The following is a 27000-nucleotide window of genomic DNA, read 5'->3' on the forward strand; positions in this document are numbered from 1 at the left end:
GACGTTTCAGAGCAAAGACCCCCCCCCCCCCCTCAGTTAGAAAAGAGCCACCACGATGCTGACCGGGGCTTTTACGATGGAAAACAGACAGTAACGATCGGATTAACGTTCCATCGTCGAGACACTCGATGTCTTCGACACGCAGAAGGTAATATGTGTGCCGTAAACGGAGCACACGGTCGTAGTGGGTCCGCACGAGACCGGACCGGGAGGTTTACTGTTACATGGGGGGCAGCCATTACTGATGCTATGCTGCTAGCTAGCTGCAGACTTAATGCTATGCTGCTAGCTAGCTGCAGACCTAATGCTATGCTGCTAGCTAGCTGCAGACCTAATGCTATGCTGCTAGCTAGCTGCAGACCTAATGCTATGCTGCTAGCTAGCTGCAGACCTAATGCTATTCTGCTAGCTAGCTGCAGACCTAATGCTATGCTGCTAGCTAGCTGCAGAACTAATGCTATGCTGCTAGCTAGCTGCAGACCTAATGCTATGCTGCTAGCTAGCTGCAGACCTAATGCTATGCTGCTAGCTAGCTGCAGAACTAATGCTATGCTGCTAGCTAGCTGCAGACCTAATGCTATGCTGCTAGCTAGCTGCAGACCTAATGCTATGCTGCTAGCTAGCTGCAGACTGACGCATCCACAGTTTAACAGTCCAGATGTTTAGCAGTCCAGATGTTTGTGTTGTATCTTTCTTCACAGTAGCTCTAATATCAGTGGAGTTTGGTTGAGTTTGCGTGTCGTTGGTAAGAGAATCAGAATCAGAAGAATTTAAACGTGTTATTGATGGTTAATAGTAACTTGTTCCAGTAGCTGATGTCTGGACTGATGCTACTTACAATAAACAATGAAGAGTATTTAAAATGGACATGATGGTTCATCACTGAGCAGGTAACCAGGTGTTTTCTGCATGAGGCTGATTAACCACAATGTGTTTGTGTTGATGGTTATGAAGGAACATGTCAGCCAGTAACAGTGAGGAAGAGAAGCCAAAGCTTCAAGTGTTAAAGCTGCTTTCTCTCTAGTGTCCACCAGGGGGCGACTCCTCTGGTTGTATAGAAGTCTAGTCTAAAATGACTCTACTTCTCTCTTGATTTATTCCCTCAGTAAACATTGTAAACATGAGTTTATGGTCTCAATCTCTAGTTTACAGTCTTCTTCAATACAGCATGATGTAAAAGCAGGGTATGCTTTAGGGGTGGGCTACACGGTGATTGACAGGTCTCTACCACAGCGTTGTTTATGTTTTCGTTTCACAATTGTAACCCTTTCAGTGTGTTTTTACTTCGTCAAAGTTATTTGTTATTGGTCGTTCAGTTGTACTTAGCACCACCCCCTTTCTGGTAGCAAATCAACAAGACGGCGACGGCCAAAATGCTGGACTTGAGGCTTCAAAGCGAGTCCACAAACCAGCGGGTGATGATATTTACAGTCTGTGATATAAACACGGTACTTGTTCGTACGTTCGCTGTTGCTTTGACTACGTGGGATTTTAATGAAGAAGATAAAACTGAATGTGTTTTGTGCAACAATTAGCAGAATATATTTTAAAGCCGCATTGAATAAATGTGTCCACTAGGGCGTCACACTGACTTTAAATAATCTCTCAACAGTAGAGCCGCGCTACACGTCACCTTATCGTGTAGTAGTTCAAACTATGATTTTATTTATTTGCCAGTCCGTCACCACCAACACTCGTGTCATCTCTGTTCAGCTCACTGATGTGTCGGTACCGTCGGTATTCGCTGTGTGCGGCGTAACGTTAGCGAGTGTGTGGTCTCCAGACCGAGCGAGCGTGTTTTCTGTAACGTTATAGCTGAGAAGCAGTGCGAGTACATTTTGGGCTGTTTGTCGGAGAATAGAGGATACAACTCCTGTGTCTTCACCCTAAAGTAAGGTGGACCAGCTATTCTCATTTTAGTCACAAGCTACTCCTCAAACATTTAGTGTTTGCTAATGATGGAAAGGTTCCCTTTCATCATTAAGTAGAAGAATATATCCATGCAGTCAGTTTGTGAAGTCTTCAGTGTTCAAACATGATTTCATTTTCTAAATGTTTTTCTTCCACTTGCTTCATGTTGCCTTCACTGACTTGTAGAAAACACAAGCCGACCAAACACAGGTCTTGATGTCTTCATGAGGAATCTCTCCAGCTTCGGAGGAGTCAGTTTGTAGCTTTGGTGTAGTGAACATACAAATCCTTCTTTGGTATATATTCAACTAAACCGAGGGACAAACACAGGATACCAACCAGGTGATGTTGATAACACAACCCTATAATATGACTATGGCCTCCTGTCGCTCTATGCTGAAGGACTTTGAGATTATCCATCAAATGCAGGAAAAAGACCAGCAGGATGAGCACTTTGACATCTTGGCCTTGAATCAGTTTTTCCTCTTTAATGATGCACAATGTTAAATTGATGAAATCTATCATTTGTGTGTTTTAGGATGCTGTGGTGAACCGTCGTACCGATGTTCAAAAAGCGGGATCCTCCTGCCCTTTAGATGTCCGGAGCCTGTTCATGGCTTCTAAGAAGAAGCAGAAAGGAATGGTGTTCCATCAGGACGGGGCAACCAGCCCTGCAGCCGCACCTGCTGCCGATCATCCACCTGCACGCTTCGTTGTCCCCAAACCAGGGAAGGCGAGCGAAGGCGGGATGGAACAAAACACCTGTGTAACCAAAGAAGAGGCAGACATGATGGGTAAACCCAACAGGTACCCATCAAAAGAACCCATCAGGACTTCTGATGGACTTCCTGCTGGGAAACATCCCGCCAGTTCAAACCCTCAGTTAGACAACCTGTCACCTGACAGCATCTGCCAAGGCATCAAAGTGACGCTGGACAACAACAGCATGTGGAACGAGTTTTTCAGATGCAAAACAGAGATGATTCTGACAAAACAGGGAAGCAGGATGTTCCCTTACTGCCGCTTTCGCATATCCGGCTTGCAGCCGTCTAGGAAGTACTTTTTGTTCATGGACATTCAGCCATTGGACAACAGTCGATACAAGTGGACCGGCAAGAGCTGGCAAGTTGCTGAAAAGGCAGAGTGTCACGTAAAGAGTCAACCATTCGCTCATCCAGAGTCACCATCAACGGGTCAACACTGGATGCAAAATCCAGTGTCCTTTTACAAACTGAAGCTCACAAACAGCATCTCGGATCAAGAGGGGAACGCCGTCCTGCATCCGATGCACCGCTATTTGCCTCAACTGCACGTGGTCCAAACTGACAAAGTTGCAAAAGACATAACGCTAAATGGTCCCAGTGTTGTCACATTCACTTTCCACCAGACGGAGTTCATGGCAGTCACTGCTTACCAGAACTCAAGGTTCTCTCAGCTCAAAGTTGACTACAACCCGTTTGCTAAAGGACTGAAGGAGGAGGGCTCCGGTTCCTGTGGCCTGAAGCTGAAATTGATCTCTGGCAAAGACTCTCGCAAAGACGGAGACATGACGGCCAACAAGCAACAGCCTGTGAAGAAGAGCTTGAAGTCTTTGCTTGCAAACCATAAACCTAGAAGCTCCAAAGCCGTGGACTCAAAGCTTTCGGTGTCAGGTGACCCCCAGAACAATTCCACTGCAACCGAAGATCAATCAGCTGCCAAAGTTTCTGGGGAAAGTTCGTGGTAAGAGTTCAGCTTTGACAATGAAGATGGCATTCTCTTCTTTCAAATTCTTTGTACCAAATGTCACGTTTGCAAGAAAGTACAAGATTGAAGACCAATGTTTAAAAGTATGTGGCCATATTTGTGAACATAAGTATTGTTTCTTGTCTTTGCACTAGTTTGTGTCTTTCCCTCTCAAGATGATTCAGTATGTCTCTCGATAGATGGTCTGCATGTCAACATCACCTGACCTGTTGGATTAAGTCAGGAAACAACCTTCACTAGTCTAGATTAGTGAGATGAAGGGTGCTATGAAGAACAGTGTATCTCATATATCCATAGTAACTCTGTCCTCTTTCTGCACCGTAGCGTTAACAGTTATGACTTAGAACTATCCATAAGATACAACTTTGCACTATAATGGTTTCTTTGCATATCCATACGAACGCCCTGTCTCACCTACAACCTGCAGTTTACAGGTGTGTTTAGTGTTTTTTAGTTCTTTTGCCAGACAAAGTCTTTCCGCACATTGTTTTTAAGTCCCGGTAGCTTGGAAGTTACATCATATTGAATGGAAAAGCCATCCACCAAGAGGATCAGCTTCTTCCTCATTGGCTCTTGAGCCCTGGCCCTATTTACATTACATTACATTACATTACAGCCATTTAGCAGACGCTTTTATCCAAAGCGACTTACAATTCAGTATCTATCTACACACCGTAGACGCAACTACGGGAGCAATTTTGGGGTTAAGTGTCTTGCTCAAGGACACATTGACATGAGACTAGGAAGGAGCTGGGGATCGAACCGCAGACCCTCAGATTGAAAGACGGCCCTGCTCTCCACTTAGCCACGGTCATTTTTAGGCCTCTGCTCAATAATTGCATAGCCATACTAAAATGAGTATATTTCTGCAACTACAAGCTGTATTTTAATACTTTTGGTGTTATAATAAAGGGAATACTTGTGAGATTTTTTCAGATGTGTAAATATCAGTATATATGTTACTGGTTAAGAGTAAATGAAGATGGCACACAGCACAAATTGAAAATGTTCAGATTCGCCAAAAAAAAAGCACTTTAACAATAATTATTTCTTAGGAATGATGTAGCTGCAGGTTTAAACGTCTCCCAGATCATAGCACAATATGTGAACAGTCTCTCTGCAAAGTCTGACTTTGATAAAGTGAAGCAGAACAAAATTAGAGAGGTTTTAGTACAGAGATTTCAGGCAAGGTCTCCAAAATGTGCACATTTACACATTTTGCCAAATGTGTCCCACTTTAATTTTCTCATGTACCAAACTGTATATTTCACTTGTATATACACTAATGGTGTTCAATACATCCAAATACAGCAGTTTTGGCTTTATTTGAAGGCCAGAATCCTCTGTGAGCCCTCTCTGAGTGTCTCAGTTCATTCAAATATTTTTCAGATTCCAGCCCCCCTCCTCTGTCCATGGCTGTATATCAGCCCCCCATTGGTCGATTTTGGTCTTGACACCTCTTTCAACGCATTAGAGCCAATGGAATTGATTTACCCCATGAGGGCTAAGATTGACAGCACTGTTAGCCAATCAGAATCCAAAAAGTGCCGTCCACCGTGAAACGTAAAATCCGATTTGTGACAAAGTGACAAAAGTAATGTTCCTTCTTTGATAATAATCAATATTGCGGTTTGTGTTGCTGGTGTTGTTTTGCTCATAACTCGGTGATGGTTTGTTGTAGCGGAATAAGACTCATATGTCCATAATCCTTAGGTTGTTGCCGTTGTTTTGAGCTACAGAGCTAGAGCCATAAATGTGGCGAGTGGGTGGCGTAGGTGGAAGCTATATGGATTTTGATATTTGGTAATAACTTTAGTTAGTTATTGAGTTGTTTAGAGTGTATACAAACGGCTTACATGAATTTGTAGCCCAGGCTCTGCAGTTTAACCAGTATGCGACATCATTATATTCATTATTTATAAGTGCATTCTTATTCACGCTGAACGCTAAACTTTCTCCGCACCCCCCCCCACAGGACCCTAAAAAGAGGTTTAAGTGATTTTACATAGTTAAGTTGGAGCTATAAACTCAGCTGCTAACTCCTGTTTCCCCAGGCAATAAAAACAAACGTGATTGGTTGTTGCTACAGCAACTTGGAAGACATTTGCACAAAGTTGAACCTTCACTGTTGCATGGGTTTGAAGTTTGAGTTTCCACGAGACCTGTTCCTTACCTGTTCCACCAAACATTAGTCAGAGGCATTAAGCTTGGCTTTGATTGGCTAATGTGGTTTTTATTTTGTCAATCAATAATTGTGATGACACTAATGTGATGTTTTTATTCGTCTGATTTCCTTTAGCAACAATTCACATCCAGCACAGAAGTTATTTTCTGAACTCATTCGGGAGGCTCATGTCTCACTGCATAGATGCAACCTGGACCAGCTGGGCATCAATAACAGAACCGAGCAAAGCAACTCTAAAACCTTAGCTTTGAAAAGCAACGGACAAGATGATCCCAGGAGAGAGAGCGTTTCTGCCAAAACATCCCCTGCAAAGAAAGGGGAAACTGTTGTTACAAAGAGGAAAGTTGGGGAGGATAAGGACCCTTTGAATTCACTGAACTCCAAAGACAATGTTAGGACAGATTGTTTTGAGGTCGGTGATGTTGCCGGTCCAGCAGGGTCCCAGAACTCCTCTGTGGACTCAGACCATCAAAGTAAACCCGAAGCTCCATCAGAGGTGAAGGTGAAGGCAAAGCAGCATAAACGGCCTCTGCCTCTGCCAGCCCTCGCTCTGTTTCTGAAGCAGCATTCGTCAAAATCTAAACTGGCCAAGAGCAAGCTGGACTCTCCTCCACCGGCACTCCCATCTGAGTGTCGGTCTGATTCACAGAGTTCTGCTACAGCTGCTGAATGTCCACGTTCTGATCAGGGAAGCAAAGCAACTGGACCCTTGAAAGACCTCACTGGTGATCTCACAGAATCCAACACCTCTGGGCAAACTGCGGCACATCTTCATCCAGATGAAGTAGTTTTGAATGTTACCGGACCAGCAGATGAAACCGCCCATAAGCCTTCCAGTCCATCATGTCCAGATACTGTTGCCACTACCGACCCAAAGGGACTAAGACCTGGTGATTTCTTGACTTCTGATTCAGTTGCTGAAAGCAGAGGCCCAGAGCTGGCGGTACCAGATGGTACACCAGTGTTACCCAACTCAGATCAGTCATTTTGTGTCCTTGGCACATCTTTATCCACCATTCCCTCTTCTCTTGCCACGTCTCCCATTCCGTCACCCCCGCTTGACACAGTGTTACCTGCTCCGAACTCCACACTACCTTCGGACTCACCAAAATCTGATTCTTTGCTACCGGACCCAGAGTGTTCCTCGTTTGGCTTTGAGCCTTTGTCTCCCGCCAGCTCTCCTGAGCCGTTACCTTCCCTGCCCGTCTCGTTGGCTCTAGAGCTCGACCCCACTCCTTCTGAATCAACTCCGAAAGCAGTATCTCCTGACGAGTTACAGCACAGTGAAGACTCTGCAGCATCTGTGTTCAAATGGCATACAGTGTTACCTCCGCCTGAGCCGTACGTAGACTGTTCATTCACAACATTTCAGCCCGCACCACAGACTCTTCCTTTAGCGTCTGTTACGTCACCTTTGTTGCCTCTCCAGACTCTGTCCCACTCTGAACCACAGTCTCTTGACACCTCTACCTCCACACCTCCCCCTGATCCTGATCCATCATTTCAAGACAACGAACAGCCGCTGCCCTTCCCTGCAGAACTGTCCCCCCTTGCGCTCCAGATGACGCTGTCTCCAACCTTTTCTTCGTTAGATGGAGACGGATTGTCCCCCACGCCTTCAATCGCTGACCTCGTGCACTTTTTCTCCACCAACGATGACCTTGGGATGGGGGTGGACTTTTCAAACACGGAGGCGGTGGCTGTTTCCTGCCCACCTCCGAGTACAGTAGAAGCAAATGCACAGGAGCCTTCTCAGGAGGTGCCACCAATCCCAGCCACCAAACCCTGCAGGCAAAAGAAGTCCCGGCGGCAAAAGCTTGCAGATAAAGAGGAGAAGAAGATGGATGCCTCCACCTACACTAAAATGCAGCCTAACCTGGAGGAGGTGGAGGAGCAGTTATTTATCTCATTCACATCAAAGGTAGGACCAAATAAAATACAATCTGTTTCCATGTGGTGCAATAAAGTGTAACTCCACCCCCAGGTCTGAGCCTAACTCCACCCACTGCTGAGATGAAACCACCCCCGCTTATGTATGACGGAAGCCTCGACGCAGTGTCGGCAGACATGACTACAGTAGTTTGGAGAATAGAGATGTGGCATGATGCACTGAGTGTAATTAATTTCACCGCTGGTAGAAGACTTCACTGGGAGGAGAGCGAGCACCAGCTTCAGAGACGGACCAAATTCAGCATGTTCAAACCAGGCGATCCCCGGTTCTCTCTAATGTCCACCAGGGGGCGACTCCTCTGGTTGTATAGAAGTCTAGTCTAAAATGACTCTACTTCTCTCTTGATTTATTCCCTCAGTAAACATTGTAAACATGAGTTTATGGTCTCAATCTCTAGTTTCAAGTCTTCTTCAATACAGCATGATGTTCATTTAGTAAATTATGGTCCATTTAGAGTCAAACAGACCATAAAGCAGGGGATGCTTTAGGGCGGGGCTACACGGTGATTGACAGGTCTCTACGTCAATCCTCCTCAGTCCAGATATGGTCACTTCCTCTCTACTCAGCCTCAAGGTGACACTAGTATAACTTTAGACTAATAGTATTGGTGATGATATAATGTCTAACTCAATATACATACTGAAAATTAAAAACCCAACTCACATTTCAGGAGGCCCTTAGACTTCACGTTGCGGACTCATCTGATGGAACGGCCTCACAGCCTCAGACGACTGAAGGTTACCTCCAGCAAACAGCTGTCACACCTGAGAACGGTAACAGTACAGAAGTGGTCATTCTATGTTCATGAATGGATTTAATATCTACATATTAAATAGTCAAATAAGGAGATTCATATCAGTTTAATTCTTTGTGTCCAATACAGACATCGGTCCAGGACGTGTTTAGCCTATCTTAGCTTAACTTAGACTGGAAACAGTCCACCAGAGAAGAAAAAGCATCTTTCCACAACTTCAAGTCTGTCTGATGTTATATTTTGTCAGCTAACGAGCTAGTCCCCAATTCAAGACCTTGAAGCTAACAGGATATCAAAGCTAATTAACAGGATATCACAGCTAACTAACAGGATATCACAGCTAACTCTTAACAGGACCTAGAAGCTAACTGACAGGAACTAGATGCTAACTAACAGGATATCATAGCTAACAGGATATCACAGCTAACTAACAGGATATCATAGCTAACTAACAGGATATCATAGCTAACAGGATATCATAGCTAACTAACAGGATATCATAGCTAACTAACAGGATATCATAGCTAACAGGATATCATAGCTAACATGATATCATAGCTATCTAACAGGATATCATAGCTAACTAACAGTATATCATAGCTAACTCATAACAGGACCTAGAAGCTAATTAAAAGGAACTAGATGCTAACACAAAGCTATCTTTAATTATAAACAAACTGCCAGCTAACAGGAACTAAACTTCTCCTTTATTTGACAGAGGACAGTGTATGAATGTGGGAAAGAGAGGTATGACATGAAACAAAGGTCCGGAGGACAGAATCAAACTTGAGACATTGTGGTTACATGGCAGTGGGTTGTAACCACTCTGATTCAAAGGTGCTCTGTGAACATTGGTGAAAAGAAGAGTGGATATTCTGATGTTGTTTTTAATCTTCAGTAGAGACGGCAGAGGGCTTGGAGGAGACGACAACTGCCTCTGAGAAGATTCTTCTGAAAGACTTGAAGCAGATGAGACACGGACAGGTGATCCATCCTGTTCTGCAGGAAGGTATGTCGACTTAGAGAAACATTTCAAAATAAGAGGTTATTGAATTATTTAACACTGACAGTTGCCACCTCAACGTGAATGTGACAGACTTTGTTCAACTGTTGTCTTTGGGCAGGTTTTTACAAAAGTAGCATATATGTTTGTGTATATTTATATATGTGTGTATATATACTGTGTGTGTGTGTGTGTGTCTATCTATCTATCTATCTATCTATCTATCTATCTATCTATATCGATATATATCTCTCTCTCTCTCTCTCACAGTCCCCTCTGGTAGTTGCCCTTGTTGCCACGTCGCTACTATCATTCTACATTATTATTACCATAATTATTACAACTTTATCTTGAAATTCTGGTGAAAAGTATCTATATAATACTAAGAAGTTGGACAATATTTAGAGAGAACAAAAGCAAAATGTAGCATCACAAAAGTGATCCTACAGGTTGTTTGGTTTAAAAAAAAAATCATCCTCATAATAATGTTTATTTTAGATATTGTAAATTTGTTGTAACACTTGTTACTTTTAGTTAAACTTACCAAAACGTCAAAAGACTCGTTCTGATTGGTTTAATCAAACTGCCTTGTTTATATGGTTTAACAAACTCAATCATCAAGACGGTGGTTCATCAATATCTTCACATTTTTATACTACAGCTAACAGCTGAGGAAGAAAAAGTGAATACAGTTAGCTTTGGCTGTAGCTAATGCTAACAGTGGCTATCTCACCAGCTAGCTTTGGATTAGCGTAGCTCCTTTAGCATTTCTGTCACAGAGAGTTCAGTAAAATCACCAAACAACTGCCAGTAGTCCAGTTTAGCTCTGTCTTGTAAAAACATATTGTTTTCACAGTAACTTTAAATGTAAATAATAACTTTACTGGAGTTACTCAAACAAAAGGTTTCCCCTCTAACTCAACACTGGTCTCTCCACGCTCCTTTATAGTCTGTCAATGGTCTTATTTAATGTGGATTCAATTAGAAATACAAAGATGAGCCACTGTTTTCCTCTGTCTTCAGTTGGTCTGAAGATGAACCTGCTGGATCCGACTCTGGCCATAGACCTTCAGTACCTTGGAGTCCGCCTGCCCCTCCCTCCTCCTGGAGTCTCTCTGGAGCCGCTGCCCCCGGAGCTGCCCCCCCCTCAAGGTCACTACCCTCATACCGACCAGAGATGGAGGTCCTGCCTTTTATAGACGGCTCGACTTCTTCAGGGTCTTTTTTACATAAATGCTCCTGAGAGTTTAGATTTGATGATGTCATGAACCACACACCCAGAATCGGTGGTTTGAACTTCCTGTTTTGTCTCCAGGTGTTTCTGCAGCGTTTGTGTCACGAACAGGAAAAACGACAGATGTGACTCAGATTAAAGGATGGAGAGAGAAGTTCACTCCATCAGAGGCTGCGTCCACGGCGACACCAGCCAACACTGAAGGTGAGCTTTGAAAACAATTAAATGATTCATCAAGAAAACTTAACTGGACGATGCAAACGATGATTCCTTGTGTCCTTCGTCCTGCAGCTGGTCCCAGTTCAGATCTGCCAAAGAAGAACCTGTCCGCGTTCTGCAGCGACATGTTGGACGAGTATCTGGAGAACGAAGGGAAGCTAATCGACCAGCGAGCCGCCAGCTTCACTCAGCCGGTGGTGGAGCCTTTAGTCTACGAGCTGCCCACCAAGAGCACCAGCTACGTCCGGACCCTGGACAGCGTACTGAAGAAGCAGACCGCCAGCTCCCCCACCTCAGACCTCATATCTGGATTCATCCCCCCCTCCAAGAGACCCAAACTAACCCACAGAGAGACCAAAACATTCAGGAGGCAGAGGGGTCCTAAACCCAGAACAGAACCAGCTCCAGCACCTGCACTCAGTCTGGGTCCAGCTGAATCAAACCTGGTCCCTAAACAACCGTCAGTCCAGATCCCGGCGCCCCCCCCATCGGAGAACACATACGCTGTCACCGAACCTCATAGATCAAAGAGACACCAGCTGAAAGTCCAATTTGACCCCACAGAACCGCTAACTCCATCTGCTCCACCCAAGAGGAGGAGGAAGTTTAAACCCAAGACCTCGTCCCAGACCCTCAGCCCCCCCAAGCCCTCGGCCTCCCCGCCCGGCGTCTCACAGGACATGGCTCCACTGGAGTCGGACTCTGAGCTGGGGACAGTTCAGCAGAGCGAGAAGGACAGCAGGCCTGTGATGACCCGGGGTCTGCTGAGACAGAAGGATCTGGAGGACGGGGTGTTGTGGGAGGGCCGACCCCGGACCAGCATCACGGAGGAGAGGGCCGCCATCGCTCTGACATCACTCTTCACTCTGAAGGTAAGAGATCACAGATAGAAACACGATATCTACTAAACCCTTTTCTAAACTTTAAGTGACAGAGGAATCAGGGGAGTCAGAGGAACATCACTACTGCTCTGACTCCCTCCGACTCCTCTGGTTCTTCTGGCTCCTCTGGTCCCTCTGACTCCTCTGACTCCTTTTGGTTCCTCCTCAGGGCTTCGTCAGAGAGAACCCCACCGCCCCCATCCAGCTGGTCCAGAGACAAGCCCCCCCCTGCCTGAATGAGTCCTGCAGACTGGGCTGCGTCTGCTCCAGTCTGTCCCACTGCTCCAGGATCAGCCACTGCGGCCGGCCTGACTGCATGTTTGGCTGCAGCTGCCTCAAACAGAAGGTGGTCCTCCTCAAGAACCTGGACGTATCCGACTCCAGCTCCCCCCAGCCTGGACGTACCAAGAGGAGGAAGAGGAGGAGGAGGAGGATGAAGATGGCCTACGGTAAGGCTTTGTGTTGATGTGAGTTTTGGTTGACTGAAGACTAACTAATGGTTGTTACTACTACTACTACTACTACTACTACTACTACTACTACTACTAATAATAATAATAATAATAATAATAATTATTAAAACCCTTCCTTCCTTACTGTTGTGTTGAACTTGTAGTCCTGAAGGAGGCGGACAGCGTTTCCCAGCCTGCCGAGCGGGTCCGGACTCTGTGGAGGAGGGGCGGTGGAGACTCAGATCCAGAGCCGGTCCACGTCCCTGAACCAGAGCCGGTCCACGTCCCTGAACCAGCAGCGCTGTCCCGCCCCTCTGTAAGAACTGTGAGTCTTTATTATAGATACATATTTATAATATATTTAACAACAGCTCCAACGTTTGATACACAGATTACTTTTATTTGGTTTATCTTTGAAATTTTCTGATCACATCACATTACAGTCATTTAGCAGATTTTATCCAAAGCGACTTACAATAAGTGTATTCAAGAGAACTACTAGTCACCAGAAGTCATACGTACTTTTCCTTTAAACAAGCATCTAAGAGCATGAAGCAGAGCATAACTCAGACCCAAAGTACAGTGAAACAAACAAAAGCAATAAGTGCAACAAGCTAGTATGAATACAATAAGTGGAAGGCTGAGGGTAGCACTTCCTGAAGAGGTGGGCTTTCAGCCTGATGAGAGATGAGCAGCGACTCTGCTGTCCTGACGTCAGTGAGGAGTTCATTCCACCATTGAGGAACCAGAACAGGAAACAGACGTGACCGGGTCGATCGCCCTGAGGCAGCAGAGAGAAGTGGTCTGACGGGGGTGTGGGTCTTGACCATGGTCTGGAGATAGGAAGGAGCTGTTCCTTTCACTGCCCTGTATTCTAGCACCAGAGTCTTAAACTGGATGAGCTCTTACAGGGAGCCAGTGTAGAGAACGGAGAAAGGAAGTTGTGTGGGAGAACTTGGGGCGATTGAACACCAGGTGAGCTGCAGCTTTCTGGACAAGCTCCAGAGGTCTGATGGCCGACGCCGGGACTCCGGCGAGTAGAGAGTGTCAGTAGTCCAGGCGGGAGATGACAAGAGCCTGGATGAGAACCTGCGCCGTCTCGTCAGTCAGGAAGGGACGAATCCTCCTGATGTTGTAGAGCAGGAATCTGCAGGAGCTTGTAACGGATCAAATGTTTGCTGAGAATGACAGTTGGTCATTAGGGTCACACCAGGTTCCTCTCAGTCCGAGTTGGTGTCACCACGGTATCATCAATGGTGATAGACAGGTCCCGGTGCAGGCAACCCTTCACCAGGAGGAACAGTAGCTCAGTTCTGTCCAGGTTGATCTTCAGGTGGTGCGTCGTCATCCACTTCCAGATGTCAGCCAAACACGCAGCGACAGAGTTTGTCCAAAGAAGAAGTAAGGGTGGAGAGGAGAAGATCAGTAGCAGGATCAGAGATAGGAGAGAGACATTTACTCTTATTCTAAGAACGAAAACAACTTCATATCAATGTCAATAAATGAATATCAATGAAGTCAAGTAGTGAAACAATTTCTTTCATAGTTTACTGAGAAATAAAAGTTCTGCTATAAAAAGTATTATGTGTAAAGTACTATTTATAAAGTATTATTTATAAAGTGTGTGTGTATGTATGTGTATGTATGTATATATATATATATATATATATATATATATATATATATACATACATACATACATACATACATACATACATACATACATACATGTATGTGTATATATATATATACACATACATACATACATACATACATACATACATACATACATACATACATACATACATAATGTCCCTGTGATTGTCTCCAGGACGACAGCAGCTGTGCCAGAGTCAGAGTTTATGAAGTGAGGAAGAAGAGGAGACGAACGAGGAAGAATCAGAACGAGAGTTTAGATAATCAGGTAAGTTTACAATTAGACCTCTAACGAGACAAGCTCTGTGATTGGAGGAGAGGTTTACAGATGAAAGTGTTTTCTGACAGATGATTGCTGATCTTTAGAATGTGAACTGACTGATATTTGTCCTCCAGGAGACATCTAAAGACGCGAAGCCTAAAGATGTTCGGCTGAAGCGTTCAAGACAAAAGGAGACAAAGACCAAACCCTGCAGTCCTCCAGCAGGTGGGTTCATTTAAACCACCGGACCGTTATTGATCCGTGGTCCGTACTGCCCCCCCCCCCCCCCCCCCCACTGATCTCTGATAATGTTACACTGTAAACAAGCAATCAGAGCTACTAACGTTAGCAGCACCGCTAACGGCTAACTAAGGAGGTTCAGTTACATCATGATGCCTTCAGGCTCTGCTCAGTGAAATTATACCGTTATCGTGATGTGTTCACATGTAATCTGTAAAATGTAGTTTTGGTGATGAACTTGAATAAATCCAGTAGTTTGAAGGAGATGTTTTCACATGAATATAAAATAGATATTAGAGATGAATTATGATGTTTGACTTCATAACACAAGCTCTAAGAACATTATTATACTTCATGAAACAGAATGAATCAATAAAAATACAATCTTTTATTTCAATACTATAGATAAAACAGTAAAACATTCACAGACTTCAGATCGGTTGACATGATAGTCTGGATGCTTGTAGACCAGCTGATGAAACAGAACAACTGAATTGGTGGGGTATTTGGGTATTGGGGTATTGGGGTATTGGTATCGGTATCTGCCAACATGGATCATCAATGATTGGCGGCAAGAAAACCTGATCAGGAATCTAAAAGTTCCATTTGTGACCCTGATCCTGAGTCCTCCTTCGCTGCAGGAATCCTGGTCTAACTGATTCAGGTTTTTTTGTTTTCTTTCTTTCAGCAGGCGATCCGGTTCAGCCCGACCGGCCACCTTCTCCGTCGGAGCCGAAGCCGTCGAAGCGTCTGACCATCGTTGCGGAGTGTAAGTGGGCGGGCGACGGGGACCGAAACCTGGTGCTGAAGACGCTCTGTGAGGCGATGGCTCAGAACCGGCTGGACCGACCCTTCTGGATCAGAGACTATCTGGTCAGTCCTATCAGCCGGACCGAGGAGGCCGGAGACAACGACTGCTGCATCCACTACAGGATGCACATCTCCAGACCCAAACTGGAGCGGGAGAGACCAGAGAGACCAGAGAGACACAGGAAACGGAGGGAGACTAAACCACAGCAGGTCGGTCTGATAATCATTCCTTATCTGATTTCTTTATTTTGTAAAACGAAGGTGGTGTGGACAGAATTTTATTTTAAAACATATATATGTGTGTGTGTGTGTGTGTGTGTGTGTGTGTGTGTGTGTGTGTGTGTGTGTGTGTGTGTGTGTGTGTTTTTTAAAAAATATGTATATACATACATACATACATACATACATACATACATACATACATACATACATACATACATACAGTTGTGGTCAAAAGTTTACATACACTTGTAAAGAACATAATGTCATGGCTCTCTTGAGTTTCCAGTTATTTCTACAACTCTGATTTTTCTCTGATAGAGTGATTGGAACAGATACTTCTTTGTCACAAAAAACATTCATGAAGTTTGGTTCTTTCATGACTTTATTATGGGTTAACAGAAAAAGTGACAAAATCTGCTGGGTCAAAAATATACATACAGCAACATGAATTAGCAATTTTGGTGACTTAGAAAGTTGTGTCAATGAAATGAGCTTCATAGCATGGCCTCTTAACTTCTTGTGAGTGATTATGAGTGACTACAGCTGGTGACTTCTCTGAGGCCATTTAAATAGGGCTCATTGGATACAAACGCCGACAAACGCTACAATGGGAAAGTCAAAGGAGCTCAGCATGGATCTGAAAAAGCGAATCATTGACTTGAACAAGTCAGGAAAGTCACTTGGAGCCATTTCAAAGCAGCTGCAGGTCCCAAGAGCAACAGTGCAAACAATTGTTTGTAAGTATAAAGTGCATGGCACTGTTTTGTCACTGCCACGATCAGGAAGAAAACGCAAGCTATCACCTGCTGCTGAGAGAAAATTGGTCAGGAGGGTGAAGAGTCAACCGAGAACCACCAAAAAGCAGATCTGCCAAGAATTAGAAGCTGCTGGAACACAGGTGTCAGTGTCCACAGTCAAGCGTGTTTTGCATCTCCATGTACTGAGAGGCTGCCGTGCAAGAAGGAAGCCCTTGCTCCAAAAGCGGCACCTTAAGGCTCGACTGAAGTTTGCTGCTGATCACGTGGACAAAGATAAGACCTTCTGGAGGAAAGTTCTGTGGTCAGACGAAACAAAAATCAAGCTGTTTGGCCACAATGCCCAGCAATATGTTTGGAGGAGAAAAGGTGAGGCCTTTAACCCCAAGAACACCATGCCTACCGTCAAGCACGGTGGTGGTAGTATTATGCTGTGGGGCTGTTTTGCTGCCAATGGAACTGGTGCTTTACAGAGAGTAAATGGGAAAATGAAGAAAAAGGATTACCTTCAAATTCTTCAAGATAACCTAAAATCATCAGCCCGAAGGTTGGGTCTTGGGCGCAGTTGGGTGTTCCAACAGGACAATGACCCCAAACACACACCAAAAGTGGTAATGGAATGGCTAAATCAGGCTAGAATTAGGGTTTTAGAATGGCCTTCCCAAAGTCCTGACTTAAATCCCATTGAGAACATGTGGACAATGCTGAAGAAACAAGTCCATGTCAGAAAGCCATCAAATTTAACTGAACTGCACCAATTCTGTCAAGAGGAGTGGTCAAAGATTCAACGAGAAGCTTGCCAGAAGCTTGTGGATGGCTACCAAAAGAGCCTAATTGAAGTGAAAATGGCCAAGGGACATGTAACCAAATATTAGCACTGCTGTATGTATATTTTTGACCCAGCAGATTTGATCACTTTTTCTGTTAACCCATAATAAAGTCACGAAAGAACCAAACTTCATGAATGTTTTTTGTGACAAAGAAGTATCTGTTCCAATCACTCTATTAGAGAAAAATCAGAGTTATAGAAATAACTGGAAACTCAAGAGAGCCATGACATTATGTTCTTTACAAGTGTATGTAAACTTTTGACCACAACTTATATACATACATACATACATACATACATACATACATACATACATACATTACATTACATTACATTACAGTCATTTAGCAGACACTTTTATCCAAAGCGACTTACAACAAGTGGATCAACATTGGTAATCAAAAGAACTACTAGTCACCAGAAGTCATAAGTACATTTCCTTTAAACAAGCATCTAAGAGCATGAAGCAGAGCATAATTCAGAGCCAAAGTACAGAAACAAGAAAAAGCTTGAGGTGGTGTGTCGTCGTCGTCCAGGATGCAAACAGGGAGAGTGCAGAGCCTGAGACGCCCATCCCCTTGGGGGTGGAGAGGAGGATCTGATGGTTCACAGTGTCAAACGCCGCAGACAAGTCCAGGAGAATCAGGACAGAGGAGAGAGAGTTAGCTCTCGCGGCATGAAGCCACTCTGTCACCGCAAGGACACACACACACACACACACACACAGACACACACACACACACACGTGCAGACAGTAATTTGCTTGCGATGGATTTTCTGTTGTTCAGGTTTTTGACTTCAGAAGAATCTTTTTTCAGGCTGCTGTTTGTTTTCTATATTATAACTATAAACTACAATGTGTTTAAATGATGATGAAATGATGAAAATAGAATGAAGTGAACAGAATGTCAGGAGAGGATCAGTCTTTGTTTAATGGTTGAGGATCCTCAGAACTTGTCTCTATATTCATTTATGATTTATGTGAACAGAGTGTGAATGTTTTCTCCATGAAAAGCCTCAAACATGTAGTCAGCCAACATTTCCCACAATGCACTGCTTTCCGGCTGTCAGCCAGGAGTCACTGTTGGAGACGAGGACAGGAGGAGTGAGCGGGCTTGTTCACAGACTTTTGGAGGTGTTTTTGAACGCGCCCTGTGTCTTTGAACAGGAACCCCTGAAACAGGTGGTCGTGGAGGCGGAGCCTCCTGAAGATTGGCAGCGGGAGGTGGAGGAGGAGGAGGAGGAGGAGGAGGAAGAGGAGGCGCCTCCTGAAGACTGGCAGCGAGAGGTGGAGGAAGGTGACATCGAGGATGATGATGAGGAGGAGGAGGAGGAGGAGGAGGAGCAGGGATCCTCAGAGAAGGAGATGAAGAAGGTATCGAAGAGGAAGATGATGGTCAGCATGGCGCTGCCGTTCCTCACAGGAGTCTCTCCCGCCGGTTTCCTCTCAGCCAATAGGAAGCAGCCGGGAGGAACAGACCACCTGGTGCAGGTAAGAGTTCATGAATATTCATGACGAAGCCCAACGAACATCATTTAGACTTTTAGACTGTTTCAGATTCTCTTTCTTTAAAGAGTGTTTGGTTAAGAACATTAGTCGTCAGGATGTTGAATAGATGATGAATCTTTGATCTGTGATATTCTACTTTATCTCACATGTGCTACTAGTTTTCTTTTCTGTTTTCCAGGTGAACGGAAAGCTTTATCCTCTGGCTAAGATCCAGCTGGGGAAGATGGGGGCACTCCATCCGGCCAACCGGCTGGCAGCATATCTGACCGGCCGGGTGGGGTCCAACAGGAAGCACCAAGGTTCCTCTTCATCGTCCTCTAAACAAGAACCGACCCCCCCGATCGCCTCCTCCATGGTTCTCACCCCCCCACCCAGATCTCAGCCGTCGGTCACAAAGCTCACCCTCCCAACCCCCCCCACAGGTAAACATTTAGCTCTTTATTTTACAACCTTCATCTGCCATTCAGTGGGTGTTTTCAGACACTCCAGAGCCAGCTAGTTAGCCAGCTAGCTTACTAGCTTGTCCATGTCCAAAGCCGGTTAGTTATAGTCTATTTTTGTGCATGTAGACTTTGTCAGTAAAATGTCCATTGTGGAGGTTGTTGGTGTTAAACTGTAACAAAGACACAAACTCTTTCTTTTAACAACGTTAACGTCTGTGTGTTGCAGTGCTTCAGCCTGCAGCAGTGAAGGTCGACCAATCAGCCGCCTCCTTTTATCGGTATGCAGGTGAAGCACCTAAGGGGCCGGGGACCCAGGTGGTCACGGTGAAGGTGTACCCGGGTCTAAAGGGAGGGGCCAGTCAGATCAGAGTGGTACCTGCGGCTCCTGTTAGCTCCGCCCCCATTTCAGGTAATAGTGAAGATCAGCTTCCTGGGACAAAATCATCGTCACAGATATTATTATTTTGAATAATTACAGAGCTTAACGAGTATTATTGGTGGAGAATAGTATCTCTTGTCCTCAGTTGCAACAGTGATGTTATTGTTGTCGGTCTTTGCAACAAAGAACAAATATTTATAAGTTTTTATTTTCCACACAGACGGATGAATGTAGATGATTCCACGTCAGTGACTACAGGACAATCTTAACGCTGAAGCCATTTTACAACACAACGTCACGTGATTTACAAAGACGCAAATGGCGTGAATTTTGTGATTCCTCGTCTTTGCACTGACTTTGTATGTAATTGCTCTGTGCAATAGCATCTATGTTGTGACTCCTTTATGGGTCGTGACCCTCAGGTTGAGAACCATGAACCAATGAATACAAGTTTCTGCCGGTCTGGTGTGTTTCAGACTCTCAGGTGAGCAGCTCTGTGGCCTCACCTGTAAATCCGGCTCCTAAAGGCTCCCAGCTTTTGATGCTTCAGGTCCCGACTCCTCCCGGAAAACTTCCTCTGCCTCCTCCCCCCACCTCCTCCACCAGTCAGACGATGGTCCTGCAGCCAGTCCAGTCAAAGTCAGGCGTCCAGTACTACCGCAGACCAGACGGAAAACTGGTCCAACTGGTTCCCATCAGCCATCTGAGATCAGTCAACCCGAACCCGTCTGTCCAGAGAGGTGAGTCTACGGGACCGACCACTCTGCAAGGTTTAGGACCGACCACTCTGCAAGGTTTAGAACCGACCACTCTGCAAGGTTTAGAACCGACCACTCTGCAAGATTCACTTTTTAAGGTTTAAGGTTTTTTTAATTTAATGTTTAACGATCTCCTTTCTCCTCCCTCCTTCTCTCTCTCCTCCTCCCCTCTGTGACTCCTCCCCCTCAGTCCTTTCTGCTGCATCCCTTCAGACTCCAGTTGGTACCCAAACTCCACCATCGACCACAGTGACCTCCATCCTCCCCTCCTTCACCTCCCCTCTCCACCCTGGTTTGGTGGCTCAGACGAGGACGTGCACCTTTAAGATCCTTCCCTCCGGCTCCAGCAGGGACCCGATCATCGTGACTTGTCCTAAAGTTCCCTCCAAGGCGACGTCTCCCGGCTCCTTCACCCTCCTCCAGTCTCACCCTCCTCCAGTCTCACCCTCCTCCAGTCTCACCCTGCTCCAGTCTCCTCCTCCTGCCTCCCCGATGAGCCTCATCTCCCTCAAACCCTCCACAGGTGGGGGGGCCGAGCTCGGGGTCAAAACGGTTACGGTGTCTCCGGCCCCGGCGGGTCCCGTTGGGGTTTTAGTCCAGAACCCCGTAGAAACCAGACCCTCACCCGTCCCCCCACCAGAGCCGGCCAGCAACCTGGTGGATCTGGACATCGTCTGTGTGGACGACGAGGCGGAGCTCGACGCCATGGAGAGGGGGGGTGGGGCTGAGCCAGAGGGGGAGGGGCCAGAGGGGGAGGGGCCAGAGGGGCGGAGCAGCGAGACAGACAACTCGTCAGATTTTGGGGATGAGTTGGACAGTGAAGAGACGAAGCACCCAAGCGTCAAGACCCACGTAAGAGGAAGATAAACAGATGTTCTCTGTGTTACAGATGTTCTCTCTGTTCTACAGATGTTCTTTCTGTGTTCACAGATGTTCTCTCTGTGTTACAGATGTTCGCTCTGTGTTCACAGATGTTCTCTCTGTTCTACAGATGTTCTCTCTGTGTTACAGATGTTCTCTCTGTTACAGATGTTCTCTCTGTTACAGATGTTCGCTCTGTGTTCACAGATGTTCGCTCTGTTACAGATGCTCTCTCTGTGTTACAGATGTTCTCTCTGTTCTACAGATGTTCTCTCTGTGTTACAGATGTTCTCTGTTCTACAGATGTTCTGTCTGTGTTCACAGATGTTCTCTCTGTTCTACCGATGTTCTCTCTGTGTTCTACAGATATTCTCTCTGTGTTCACAGATATTCTCTCTGTGTTCTACAGATATTCTCTCTGTGTGCCACAGTTGTTCTACAGATGTTCTTGTTTCTTTGTGTGCAGCGTCACCTTCTCAACGCGTTGGAGAGGAGCCGTCGGGTGAAGCATCATCAGCTGTTCAAAGGTCTGAGGAGAGAAGTCGGTCTGAGTGAAGAGACGTCGAAGGTCTTCACGCTGAAGAAGGTTCTACTCGTTTACGTTCAGGTTCCTCACAGACTTCACGGCTCAGACTCCGTCCTCACTTATCGGTTGTTGTGTTTCAGGCGGTTCAGGTGATCCACCAGCTGAGGACCACCGACTCAGATCTAGAGAAGAAGAAGAGGAGGCTGAAGAAGAGGAGGGACGAGTTCCTCACCATCATCGCTCCATCATCAGGTACCGACACTGAAGATCTGATCAATGACTCGCACTCAGCAGGAAAAGGATTGTTTCATTAGATTTGTATTAAACGCATGAGAAGAGAACAGCTGAGCTTCAGTAAATCTCATCATATCTACTTTGTTTTCTGATCTCAGCTTGTTTACCGTTAAAACAAACTCAACGCTTCCTGTTTGTTTCAAATTAAAAGCCTTGCTGCATTTCAGTGGAACAGAAAGTGTTTCTTGTGTACTAGAGCTCAGAGCTGAGAGATGTTTCTATTATGTGAACGTTTCACTTTAACACTCGAATCATTGAAACACATAACCCTAACCCTAAGGATGTTCTGAATCAATAAGGGATCAAAGACAGACGAAGTCTTCTGTCTCCAGAGAGATCAGCTGAGCCGTCAGCAGGAGGCCGGACAGGAAGCAGAGACCCGATGGAGGACCCGATTGACTCGGACGAACCGACGGAGGACTCGTCTGACGAGACCGTCGTTACCACGGCGACCAGTGTATGAAACTCAGACTTGTATTTATTGGTTATTTGTACCTAATTATTTAACTGTTTTCTAAAGTCACATTATGAAATACATGGACCTGTATAAGTGTGTTATTAAGACAGACGTATTGATGCATAAATGTGATGACATTTGATAATGAGTTTTTAATAGTTTTGATAAACCTTAACCTAAACCTTAACCCTAACGTTAACCCTCGTCAGGTGGAGGAGAGCGGGCGGCTGAACGCGGCTCAGAGGAGGCTGAAGAGGATCATGCGGAACGTGGACTCAGAGTGAGAACCTGGTTTATGTTCATCACGTATCATTCAGACACTTTAAGAACATTAAATACTTCTCTTTTGTGGGTGAAAACACCAACAAGTACAGATTAAGAACGATACAAACAGCTGAGATCACTTCTATCGTTTGTTTTCTGTGCACAGCTGTTTGAGGGTGAAGAAGCTGGTCGGAGCTTTGAGCCTCACCAAGGCCTTCAGAGGTCTACGTTCAGTCATGAAGACCAGAGGCTTCTCAAAGAGACTCCTGCTGGACCAGGTACCAGATAGAAACCTCTTCTACACTTCACTCCTATATTCTATTAAAGCTCATATTTATAGATCAGTCAGACTACACTCTGATTACATGTGAACCCATGCATCATGGAAGCGATGCAGAAGTGTAACTGTAGTCGTCGTGCTTCAGGCCCGTCAGGAGATCCAGACTTTACGGAGTGAGTCGGCGACACTGAAGAGTATGAAGATCTGTCTGAACCAGCAGAGAGACGCTTTCATTAGAGACATCTCCCTCCGATCAGGTGAGGACGTACACGCTGAAACAGTCGAATAAAGTTCATTCAAACAATCACACTGTTGACAAAAAGAGAGGCAGGAAGTATAGTTTTATGCTTTTCTATTAGGAACAGAGTAAATACGGAGCTGCAGTTTATAACACATAAGATACTACTGCAGTGGTATTAAAACACATTGAAATATTTTAAAATACTACTGCAGTTCTAATAAACGTGTGTTTGTGGCTGCAGGTAAAAGTCAGCAGAGAATCCTTGTGGAGCTGCAGCACCAGTCTACCAAACAGAGGGAGATGGAGAAGCAGGAGAGACACCGAACAGCCAATCAGCTGCCAGCAGCAGCAAGGGGCGGGGCCACAGATCCTCCAGCATCCTCTGGCCTGCAGCGGCGACCACAGGCTCCTCCCACCGCCAAACATGTTCATCAGCCTCAGAGTGTCCTGCACCTGGCTCCTCCTGGTGTATCCCACAATGCATCAGTGGTGAGGGACAGGCCGAAGACGGTCCCCAACATCCTGTCTCGCAGTAGAACTCCAGCTGCATCATCGTCCTTTAAGGCTCTGTTACCGGGGGAGGTTCTGTCGCTGGTCCGTGCTGCATTGCCGGGGCAACAACTCCTGGCCATGAGCCCGTTGATGGCGTCTCCTTCACCAGGTACTGACCAATCACAGCACTCTGTTCTCTGCCTCAATATGCTTTTATTTTGTAGTAAGACATGTCTTCTCCCGTCTGTAGGCATGACCACAGTCACCCTCAACCTCCCCAATTTGACCAACCAGCAGATCAGCTCCGCCCCCTTAACCTTCACGAACCTCACAGGTAACTCAACTAACTCACCTCACAGGTAACTCAACTAACTGACCAACTAACTAACCTCACAGGTAACTCAACTAACTGACCAACTAACTAACCTCACAGGTAACTCAACTAACTGACCAACTCACTAACCTCACAGGTAACTCAACTAACTAACCTCACAGGTAACTCAACTAACTAACCTCACAGGTAACTCAACTATTTAACCTGACAGGTAACTTGACTAACCAACCAACTAAATAACCTCACAGGTAACTCAACTAACCTCACAGGTAACTCAACTAACCAACTTACGAACCTCACAGGTAACAACTTACTAACCAACCAACTAACTAACCTCACGGTTAACCCAACTAACATACAAACTAACTTCCTGACTGACTTTACTGTAGTTAGTTGGTTAATAACTTCTTCAGGTAATAGTCGTCTGTCCTGACGTCAGCTGATCTTTTTTTATTTACAGCTGCAAACTTCAACAACCTGCTGCAGCTGGTTCACCCATCAAGTACACAACAGATACTACAAGCACCCCAAAAAATACTACAAGCACCACAACAGATACTACCACCACCACCACAGCAAAAAATACTACAACCCCCGCAAAGAATACTTCAACTACCACAACAAATACTACCACCACCACAGCAAAAAATACTACCAGTACCACAACAGATACTACAACCACTACAACAGATAATACCTCCACCTCCCCAGCAGCAGCTCCCAGCTAGTCTGTCCCTGCTGGTCTCTGCTGGCTCTGACTTCTCCTCAGACCAGATCAAAGACCAGGACCAGCCTGAGTCCTCTTCACCGGCTCCACCCTCCTCTCAGGGGGAACCAGGTCCGAGGGCTGATGGTCAGGTAGCAGTGGGGGGGCCTCTGGGGGAGGACGAGAGTCTGACCTCCCTCCTCAACGAGATCGTCTTTCTCAATCAGCAGAGCGTCACCTCGTCATCGGAGAACCCCTCCTCTGAGGAAGTGGCGGTGGGCGGAGATGCGGCGCAGGGACACGCCCACAGCCCCTGGCTCCTGGAACTGGACTCGGACTCTGACGACCTAACGGAGACGATGCGGAGCGGGAGGCAGCTCGGACCCGCCAACGAGAATGCTAATGCCCTGGCTCCACCCCCTCTTCTTCAGATGAAGGTGGGCGGGGCTAAGGTGGCGGACTCCCCCAGCAGTGATGGAGCAGCAGGAGGAGAAGACGAAGGAGGAAGAGGCGGGAGGAGGAGGGAGGGGGGCGTGGCCTGGAGGCCAATGCCGAGGCTGGTTCCTCTGGGACTGAGAGGAAACGCCCCCAGCTGACATCACTCTGATCAGCTGACGTCACTTTGATCAGCTGACGTCACTCTGATCAGCTGACTTCACTCTGATCAGCTGACGTCACTTTGATCAGCTGACGTCACTTTGATCAGCTGACGTCACTTTGATCAGCTGACTTCACTCTGATCAGCTGACTTCACTCTGATCAGCTGACGTCACTTTGATCAGCTGACGTCACTTTGATCAGCTGACGTCACTTTGATCAGCTGACGTCACTCTGATCAGCTGACATCACTGGTGATGTCACAGCAGAGACAGGACCTCATGGATCTCTGCAGACTGTTTTCTGATTGGCTGTTAGAGTTCTGTTTCATTTCAGCGACAGTTTGTCTTTTCTTCTAGTAAAACAGAAACACCTGAGGGCCAATCAGAAGCCCCGCTGTAACCGTGGCGATGATTCAGAGCGTTTCATTGGTCGTTTACAGACGAACACAGATTTTATTTATTTTTGTTCTTTTAACTTTCAGGTGACGCTGCAGCAACGTGCAACTTTTAGGAGAAAAGTTGACGAGGAACAGTTGCCATGTAAGTTGCTCGTTGGTCTCATTGGAAGATTGTTGCCGGAAGAAATTTGTCCACTTTTTTTTTAATGGTTATAGCAATGTGAATCGGACAACTGTCGATGTAGTGAGAGTCTGTCTGTCTGTCTGTCTGTCTGTCTCCTTCCTTTAAACTGCTGCTTTTAATTTGTTTATTTTAGTTTACTTTGAGAATCAGGATCACTGAGAACAAAGAAAAGATTTAGACTTAAATAACCACAATATTTGCACAATGTTACGTGTGTGTGTGTGTGTGTGTGTGTGTGTGTGTGTGTGTGTGTGTGTGTGTGTGTGTGTGTGTGTGTGTGTGTGTGTGTGTGTGTGTGTGTGTGTGTGTGTGTGTGTGTGTGTGTGTCATTTTAAGGATTCACTTTTAACTGATTTCAGTTTTCAAACAGGAAGTAGAAACACAAGGAGTCAGCTCATATTCAGAGTAAATAATAAATATTAACATCTGAAATCTGCTGTATGAATATTATATGAATGTTAAACAGGGTGAGGTTCAGTCCTGGACTCAGCTGGACTCACCTGGTCTCAGCTGGACCTGCTCAGTGTTCACAGGACATAACGGATCAGATGAAGCTGCTGCTCTTCGTCTTCATGTTTGTACAGTTTCTTCTTTTTGTTTTTCCTAAATTTGTATTTTTGTACGTGTTAAAGGACTGATGTAAATAAATGTTGTCGCATCATAACTCTTAATATTCTGTAAATAAAGTTTAAAACTCCTGATTCACATTTGATTTTTTTTAACAAGATTCAGACTGAATGGTTTTAATCTTACATTTGGGTGACCGTGGCTAAGTGGAGAGCAGGGCCGCCTTTCAATCAGAGGGTCAGCGGTTCAATCCCCGGCTCCTGCAAGACACCCCAAAATTGCTCCCGTAGCTGCGTCTACGGTAGATAGATACTGAATTGTAAGTCGCTTTGGATAAAAGCGTCTGCTAAATGACCGTAATGTAATTTACCTGATGGACCTTGAATGCATCATCTTAAATTTGTATCTTAATTTAAACATCAGATGTAGTTCGTGAGTCTGCCGCTGGAGGCGCTGCTGCTCCACACTGTGTCAGAAGCGTCATGTACGTCAGACACGACACCGGAAATTCAGGGGCTTTATCATCAAAATAAAAGCACAACAGTGTCATTTTTGTTCTCATATGTCAGAAGTATTGGAGTCAAAGTAATACCACAA

General features: G+C 45.5%; 1 protein-coding gene across 1 annotated transcript; it reads left to right on the forward strand.

Annotated features, from left to right (window-relative positions):
- Positions 1 to 39: 39 nt before the first annotated feature.
- Positions 40 to 26531, forward strand: mgaa (MAX dimerization protein MGA a). Its single transcript, XM_068737200.1, has 27 exons — positions 40 to 148; positions 2450 to 3633; positions 5957 to 7763; positions 8464 to 8566; positions 9446 to 9556; positions 10574 to 10702; positions 10866 to 10988; positions 11076 to 11875; positions 12054 to 12333; positions 12501 to 12661; positions 14168 to 14260; positions 14389 to 14479; positions 15183 to 15514; positions 18279 to 18602; positions 18799 to 19042; positions 19290 to 19472; positions 19919 to 20182; positions 20391 to 21052; positions 21528 to 21647; positions 21728 to 21839; positions 22181 to 22338; positions 22548 to 22618; positions 22769 to 22880; positions 23028 to 23139; positions 23365 to 23784; positions 23866 to 23949; positions 24410 to 26531. Exons 2-27 carry the CDS (start codon positions 2525 to 2527, stop codon positions 25249 to 25251), a joined length of 8847 nt encoding a protein of 2948 aa, XP_068593301.1. The 5' UTR covers positions 40 to 148; positions 2450 to 2524; the 3' UTR covers positions 25252 to 26531.
- The last annotated feature ends 469 nt before the right edge of the window (positions 26532 to 27000 follow it).

This window comes from Cebidichthys violaceus, unplaced genomic scaffold (genome assembly GCF_023349555.1).
Source record: "Cebidichthys violaceus isolate CVI_PGR_0920_01 unplaced genomic scaffold, fCebVio1.0.p SCAF_77, whole genome shotgun sequence".
Taxonomy (NCBI): domain Eukaryota; kingdom Metazoa; phylum Chordata; class Actinopteri; order Perciformes; family Stichaeidae; genus Cebidichthys; species Cebidichthys violaceus.